General features: G+C 50.3%; 1 protein-coding gene across 1 annotated transcript; it reads right to left on the bottom strand.

Moving 5' to 3' along the window:
- Positions 1-6: 6 nt before the first annotated feature.
- LOC109926297 (delta(14)-sterol reductase TM7SF2) lies at positions 7-8,260 on the bottom strand (the record flags this gene model as incomplete). Its single annotated transcript, XM_048594068.1, has 5 exons — positions 7-121; positions 2,065-2,145; positions 3,915-4,083; positions 5,337-5,456; positions 8,157-8,260. Coding segments are annotated over 5 exons (589 nt in total), but the record flags the coding sequence as incomplete, so codon positions are not given.
- Positions 8,261-8,436: the final 176 nt, after the last annotated feature.

Below are 8,436 nucleotides of genomic sequence, written 5' to 3' on the forward strand. Positions count from 1 at the left end.
CAGGGCAGGGACCAGGTCAAAGCCATGATCAGATCCCCAAGGTAGTTTGGATGTCGCAGCATGCCCCACCAACCTGATACCAAAAGCTGCCTCCCAGTTGCCGTGGGGATTGTCTCCAACGCTGAAAGAGAGTTTGGGGTAAAGTTGGAGGGTGGGGGGAATAAAACGAAAGTTTAAACTCACCGAGCGGCAGAAGCGCTTCACGACCCAACACCCCAGCCCCAAACACTCTCCTCGTCACCAAAAGCAAACCCTTCTTTTTTCCCCCACAAGTTCCCGCCCTCCTTTTCAAAACCCTCTCTTTCGTCCTAAGGTTCTTAGAGTCGGTTTGTAGCTCGGGTTGTGGGTGCCATGGTTGGTTGGCTCGCCGAGCTGGTTTGTTAGTTTGCAGATGTTTTGTGGGTAACATAGTCAGTGCGGCCTGAGATGAAACACCGTTGTATTTCCCCACCTGGTATATGTAGAAATCTACTCAAGAACTTTAGAGACCTATGGGTGCAGTAGGCACAAACTGGGCACGCAAAGGGGAAACCTACGCCAAACGAACAGAGCGCTACCCGCGAGCAACTCTACTTCCTACCCCCAGAGTTTAAAAACCAGGCAGGAAAACACAACGGCGCTTCATCGGAGGCTGCACTGATGATGTTACCCAGCACGGTAGTGAAACGTCTGCAAACTAACAAACCAGCTCAGCGAGCCAACCACAGCATCTCTTTTATCCCCCTTGCCTCCTACAACCACCCAAGGTAGCTACACGAATTCTGGTCTCTGGCATCATAGGGTCATACAGCACAGAAACAGACCCTTCGGTCCAACCAGTCCATGCTGACCATAATCCCCAAACTAAACTAGTCCCACCTGCCTGCTCCTGGCCCATATCCCTCCAAACCTTTCTTATTCATGTACTTATCCAAATGTCTTTTAAACGTTGTAACTGTACCCACATCCACCACTTCCTCTGGAAGCTCATTCCACACACGAACCACTTTCTGTGTAAATAAGTTGACCCTCCATGTCCTCTGTAAATCTCTCTTCTCTCACCTTAAAAAAACCATGCCTCCTAGTCTTGAAATCCCCCTACGGAAAAGACAGCTAGCATTAAACCTATCTATACCCCTCATGATTTTATAAACCTCTATCAGGTCACCTCTCAACCTGCTATGCTCTAGTGGACAAAATCCCAGTCTATCCATCCTTTTCTTTAGAACTCAAACCTTCCATACCCAGCAACATCCAGGTAAATCTCTTCTGAACCCTCTCCAGCTTCATTATGTCCTTCTTGTAGCTGCCAGAGGAAGTGGTGGAGGCTGGTACAATGACAGCATTTAAAAGGCATCTGGATGGGTACATGAATAGGAAGGGTTTAGAGGGATATGGGCCAAATGCTGGCAAATGGGACTGGATTCATTGATATCTGGTCAGCATGGACCAAAGGGTCTGTTTCTGCGCTGCCACTGAATGTAAACAGTTCCTGTGAAACAGACCCTTCAGTCCAACACTGCCGACCCGATATCCTAAATTAATCCAGTCCCATTTGCCTACATTTGGCCCATATCCCTCTAAACCCTTCCTATTCACATACCCATCCAGACGTCTTTAAAATGTTGTAATTGTACCAGCCTCCACCACTTCCTCTGGCAGCTCATTCCACACACGCACCACCCTCTGCGTGAAAAAGTTGCCCCTCAGGTCCCTTTTAAATCTTTCCCCTCTCACCTTAAACCTATGCCCCTCTAGTTTTAGACTCCCCTACCCTGGGGAAAAGACCTTGGCTATTCACCCTATCCATGCCCCTCATGATTTTATAAACCTCTCCCTCAGCCTCTGACACTCCAGGGAAAATAACCCCAGCCTATTCAACCTCTCCCTATAGCTCAGACCCCTCGGCAACATCCTTGTAAATCTTTTCTGAACCCTTTCTAGTTTCACAAAATCCTTCCCTATAGCAGGGAGACCAGGATTGCCCTGACCAAGAAAGGCAAGCACACCAAACGCCTTTGTCACTTGGGGGCACCGTCCCTCATGCCCCTCGACGGGCACACAGCAGAACCGCGCGATACATACCTGCCACTTTGGGATCGTTGGGGTTCCTGCGGAAAGTGTTCTTCTGGGAGTTGGCGCTGCGAAATATAAAATACCCAAGGGCTGAAACATAAAATAAAACGAAAAGCATTACTACAGTCCCCCAAGCGAGACCAGAGCAGTGGAATATTCACTCCAAGGGCACACTTTATTGCTGGGGACATTTCCAGCGGCTCACCCAGTCACTCCAGATAATCATTGCTCCGAGCTTATTCGACCAGAGATCCTTACAACAGTCCATTTCTCTTCCTAAACCCTCCCCTGGCCCAGTCTCTTAAGGAGTGTTTTAACAGTAGAAAGAGCTCCCTTTCTCACTGTGCTACCTGTTGCTTCTTACTCTGGCTCAGTTTCTGAGCTCTTGTAAGCTGAAAAAAGAAGGCATTTGGTCAATGCATTTCAGCTTGCACTCATCAGGACAGCTTGCAAGAATACCAATTTAAATGGGGGGAAAACCACCGTTTATTTCATATTCCCAATTTGTACTTTCATGTGCCACTTCCTCAAATAATTAGTAACAGAAAACTTACACGTTGCTGAAGAAAGATATCTTAAATCAAAGCTGTTCAACTCATCAGGACAGTTTGCAAGAATACCAATGGGGCGAGGCGGGGTTGGAAGTCCAACCTTTACTTGATATCCCCAATTTAGACACATATACAAATATTTATTAAGTTCTGTGCTACCAAATAACAAATTAAGGGGTGCGATACAGAAGGAAATTACTAGTATTCACAATTCAGCCACCCCAAACCACATTTTCCATACATCAGGAGCATTAATGGGATGAGGGTAGTTGCTGGCCAGGCGGCATTTATTGCCCCATCCCTAATTGCCCAGATGGCAGTTAAGAGTCAACCACATTACTGTGGGTCTGGAGTCACATGTAGGCCAGACCAGGTAAGGATGGCACTTTCCTTCCCTAAAGGACATTAGCGAAGCAGATGGGTTTTCCCGACAATTGACAACGGATTCACCGTCACCATTAGATTCTTAATTCCAGATTTCTATTGAATTCAAATTCCACCATCTGCCAAGGCAGGATTTGAACCTGGGTCCCCAGAATGCTATTTGCATTTCTGGATTAATGGGCTAGCGATAATACCACTAGGGAATCGTCTCCCCCTAATGATCCGACCTTGAGGGCTATACTGTGCTAGAGATACAGCTCCATATTAAACTAAAGCTGGAAATTTTCAGCAGGGTTCACACTAAAATAAAAACCATCCTGGCTCTGCACGATCATTATGCCTGCTCCAAAGGCATTTGGCACGCTTGCCTTCGGTACGTGTGACAATAATAGATCAAATAAAGTCAACTCAAATGTTACAACAGCTCGCAATGAAGACGATGCAGGGAAAATGCAGCCATGGAAACTTTGGTCAGATCATATTCCGACCAACATTCGTTTGAAGCTGCCCCGGTATTAGAAAGAGTTTAGCACGCCCACCTTTATTACTCCAGACACAAATCCAAAGTTGCTGGAAAAAGCTCAGCAGGTCTGGCAGCATCCGCGAAGGAAAAAAAAGTTAACGTTTCGGGTCCGGTGACCCTTCCTCAGAACTCTCAGACCTTTTATTACTCAGACCTTTGAGTCTCAAGGAGCTGGGACGTCATGTTGTGGTTATACAGGATGTTGGTGAGACGGGATTCAAACCCGGGTCCCTGGATTAACAGTCCAGTGATAATACCACTAGGTCATTGCTTCCCCCTATAGCTTGCAGAGCTATCGGACTTGATGGAGCAGCACAGCCAGTATACCTGCTATTGCCTTCAGCGGTGAAGGGAAGCTGATTATTGAGAGGACAGGGAAGAGGGGTAGGACCCGCACTCACCGTTCAGGAGGACGATGCCCGCCGCTGCGGCCGGTGTCAGCTCCTGGGGGTGACCCACCAAGAAGTGGGCCTGCAGACTGTACGTGAACGGGACCCACGTCAAATCCCCAAACGCCAACATGAAGCCGAAGCCATCGTTCATGATGTCCATCGTGGTCAGGACCGCCTCCTGCAGGGAACCACCAGAATAAACCAAGGTGGGGGGGGGGGAAAAGAAACCTTTAAATCAAACAGGTAGGCCCCAGCTCCTCAAAAGGGGACACATCAGTCACAAACTTCGACCCCGCGGTGTTTCATTGGGCCTCAGTGCGGCCTTCTGAAAGGCTTTGCTTCTCCTCCCAAGATTTTGGGCGAAGTGTTCGCTTCGGTCTTTGGGGACAACATTAACTTTAGGAACCTCTCAGTCCCTTCGATGGAATCGTGGCCTTATCTGTACATCGTCTCCCTCCCATTGCTCTCAACGTCCTCGCCCGACAGGAATCCGTTTATCCAGGCCTCGGGAATCCTCAATCGACACCCCAGGCCCTAAAAGGGGACGTTGTCCCAGGTTTCCAAGACGACAAACCTCCCTCCTTGGATGAGCAGGTGGTCACTGGCCCTAACATCCCCTTCCCCTGGCTCGATAGCCAAGTTTAATCTTAACAATGCTCCTGGTACGCTGAACTAAGTTAAAAGGCGCGAAGCCTAGATGTCCAGCACGGAGACAGACCCTTCGGCCCAACCCGTCCATGCTGACCATTTGCCAGCATTTGGCCCATATCCCTCTAAACCCTTCCTGTCCATGTACCCATCCAGATGCCTTTTAAATGTTGTAATTGTACCAGCCTCCACCACTTCCTCTGGCAGCTCGTTCCATACACACACCACCCTCTGCGTGAAAAAGTTGTCCCTTAGGTGCCTTTTTATATCTCTCCCCTCTCACCTTAAACCTATACCCTCTAGTTTTGTACTCCCCCCTACCCTGGGTATAAGCCCTTGACTATTCACCCCATCCATGCCCCCTCATGATTTTATAAGATCTTGCGGCAAAGATCATCCTCAATCCTGCTACAAAGCCAACTTTCCTTTCCACTCCACTCCACGTTCCGTTACTTAGCAAGTCGGGATCGAGGAGAGACAAAAACCCAGGGCTTTAAGAGGGGCCTCTTCCAACAGCGATCCAAGAGACAAATGTGGAACAGAACAGGCCACTCTGCCCGTCATGCGCGCGCACTAACCCTTCCACCCCAAAGTAAACGATCAACAATCAGCTCTAGGCCCGTGGCCCTGTAGTTTAATCCCACTTCCAGGCGTATCCCGTCGCATCTTTCGAAACGCGACGAGGGAAGGGTCCTGACTCTACCAAGTTCCCCGACTCCAGCCCACTCACGAGTAAATAACGCGGCCGGCCACCCCCACCCCCACCACCGTGATCCTGCTGACCTCGTGCCAGAGCGCGTCGAGGACATACAGGAGCTGGAAGGAATTGACGAGAATCATGGCCAGTGACGGGCTCCCTCGCAGCTCCCATTCCTTCGTCAGCATCGCCAGGTTGATGACCAGCTGGAAAGGAGAGCCAAGGGTCAGCGACGATCACGGGAAGGGGAAGCCCTCGCCTCCTCGCCCACTTCCCCCTCAAAGTGCCGCGGCCCCCCTTCCCAAAGACTCTTTCAGGTGAGAGCTATCACGTTCTGACATGGCTGATACACAGGATAACAAAGGAATTGAATTAATACCGGTCCCATCCATCACTCACCTCGTAGGACCCTCCTGGCACTACCGGGGTAAATAGTTTCCACAGACTGAAGGGGGCGGGGGTTCCGGAAATGTGTGAACAGGACAAACAGAACATGCCCTACTGTTGAAAATCAGCCACGGTTAAAAACAAAAATGACCCAACCCACATGCACACACCGTTCTGTCTATTGCAAAACAGACCGTTAAACACACCAGCTGGTGATGAGAGACAGGCCCTCAGCGAGGACATAACGCCTCCCGGAAGGAGAAATGCTCCTTCATTGAGAGAGAGCCGGGTTACATCTCGCACGGGGTAACCACAACTGCTTTTTTGTCTACTTTAATCCCTGGTTCAGTCAAGGGAGTTACTGGAAAATGGAGGCTTGCCTTCAAACGCATCAGCAAATTCAGGCAGGCGATGCCAACAAATAAAAAACTTTACCAGGACGCTGCCTGGATTAGAGGCAACGAGCTATAAGGGAGAGGCTGGAAGAGCCGGAGATAGATAGGTTCTTGATGATCAAGGGTTACGGGGAGAAAGCGGGAGAACGAGGTTGAGGAACTTATCAGCCATGGTTGAATGGCGGAGCAGACTCGATGGGCCGAATGGCCTAATTTCTGCTCCTATGGGTTGTTTTCTCTGGAGCGGCGGAGGCCGAGGGGAGACCTGATATAATTCTATAAAATTACGAGATGCGTAGATAGGGTCGACGGTCAGAATCTTTTTCCCAGAGTTGAAATGTCTGACACTGGGGGGGGCATGTATTAAAGGTGAGAGGGGGAAGTTCCAAAGAAGATGTGGAGATTTGAGGGGCAAGTTTTTTTTTTATATAATACAGAGAGTGGTAGGAGTCTGGAACACACTGCCAGGGGGTGGTGTTGAGGCAGATATGATAGGGGCATTTAAGGGGCTTTTAGATAAGCAAGGAATGGAGGGATATGGACCAAGGGCAGGCAGAAGAGATTAGTCTAATTTGGGGTCGTGTTCGGCACAACATGGTGGGCTGAAGGGCCCGTTCTTGTGCTGTACTGTTCTAAACTCTAGCAACATACTTGAATTCATCTAACGTGTACGCTGGGGGGAGCCTCTGGCTGCAGAGGCTAGGCCTTTCTAATAACTGTGGCTATAAAGTCAAATTTTGTGATTCTACACAAAAGATTAATTCAAATCGCACAGCAGAAGCCTAATTGGAGACAGAGTGGGCGGGGAGGGTTGATAATTCAGGGTGTGAACAGCTTGTGGAACTGCCCGAAACATAGCCCATGAACTTTTAAACAGCTACTGGCAAACACAGTAATATCCTGCCCGATATTCAATACAATGCAGCTCAGGAACAGGCCCTTCGGCCCATCAAGCCTGCACTGACTTCCTAGTCCTTACTTAGGCTCCTTACGTAATCCCCTCCCTGTTCGCCCCTCATTCACGCGCCTATGAAAATACACCTTAAACGATGCTATCGCGCCTGTTTTCATCGCCTCCTCTGGCACTGCGTTCCAAGCACCCACCACCCTCTGGGTGAAAAACTTTCCCTGCACTTCTCCCCTAAACGTCCGCCCCCCCCTCACCTTGAACCTGTGCCCTCTTGCAGTTGAGCTTTCCACCCGGGGTGTTGGGGGGGGGGGGGCCTCTGATTATTGCCCTTATCTACATCTCTTATAATTCTGTAGACCTCTATCGTGATGTCTGTCTTTCCAGAGAAAAACAGATCCAATTTTACCCAAACTCTTCTCGTCACTAAAAAAAAACCCCTCCAGAGTGGGCAACATCCTGGTAAACCTTCCCCATGCCCCTGCCAAGGCATCCATATCCACTGGCAGCACAGCAAACAGAGCTGCAAGGTGATACTCCAAATGTGGGACGTAAGGGACTAGGACGGCGAGATCTACCATCCCTCTTATTTTAACATAACGCAACTAAAATTCAAAATGGCATCAGGACGAGCACACCATGACCACCACCATTCCCCCCACCCCCACCCCAGATCACCAGCCCAATATCAATCACTAGACCAGGGGCAACACGGTGGCTCAGTGGTTAGCCCTGCTGCCTCACGGTGCCAGGGACCCAGGTTCGATCCCACCCTTGGGCAACTATCTGTGTGGAGTTTGCACATTCTCCCCGTGTCTGCGTGGGTTTTCTCCAGGGACTCTGGTTTCCTCCCACAGTCCAGAGGTGTGCAGGTTAGGGTGGATTGGTCGTGCTAAACTACCCCATAGTGCCCAGGGATGTGCAGGTTAGGGTGGATTGGCCGTGCTAAATTGTCCCATAGTGCCCAGGGATGTGCAGGTTAGGGTGGGTTACAGGGGGATGGGTCTGGGTAGGATGCTCTGAGAGTCGGTGTGGACTTTTTGGTCCGAAGGGCCTGTTTCCACGCTGTAGGGATTCTATGATATGAGTGCGGCTCCCAATGTAACAGGAACGGTTTGGGGGCAGAGTGTTAGCGAATGACTGCTCAGTTGAGGGTGTTGCTCTGGTTGGAGGATTTCTGGGGAGGGGGGGGTAACCAGACCAGCGTGCCGGCTTACCCAGCCAATCAACCCGGGCCGCAGTTCGCAGAAATATTTCAGGTCGAAGCTCCCAATACGAGGGTTCAGCTCGTGGCCAATGAAGAAGTCGTAGATTGGGTTGCCTGAGAGGAGAAAAGGTCAGGACGTCAGCGCCTTTTGCCCACCACTCCACCCCCCACTCCACCAAACTACCCCCCACCCCACACCGTCCAAACGCCACCCCCCCACTCCACACCGTCCACACGCCACCACCCTCCCACTCCACCAGACTTCCCCCCCTCCCCACCCCACACCGTCC

The sequence above is a fragment of the Rhincodon typus genome, unplaced genomic scaffold (genome assembly GCF_021869965.1).
Source record: "Rhincodon typus isolate 14 unplaced genomic scaffold, sRhiTyp1.1 hic_rhity00005699, whole genome shotgun sequence".
Lineage (NCBI taxonomy): Eukaryota > Metazoa > Chordata > Chondrichthyes > Orectolobiformes > Rhincodontidae > Rhincodon > Rhincodon typus.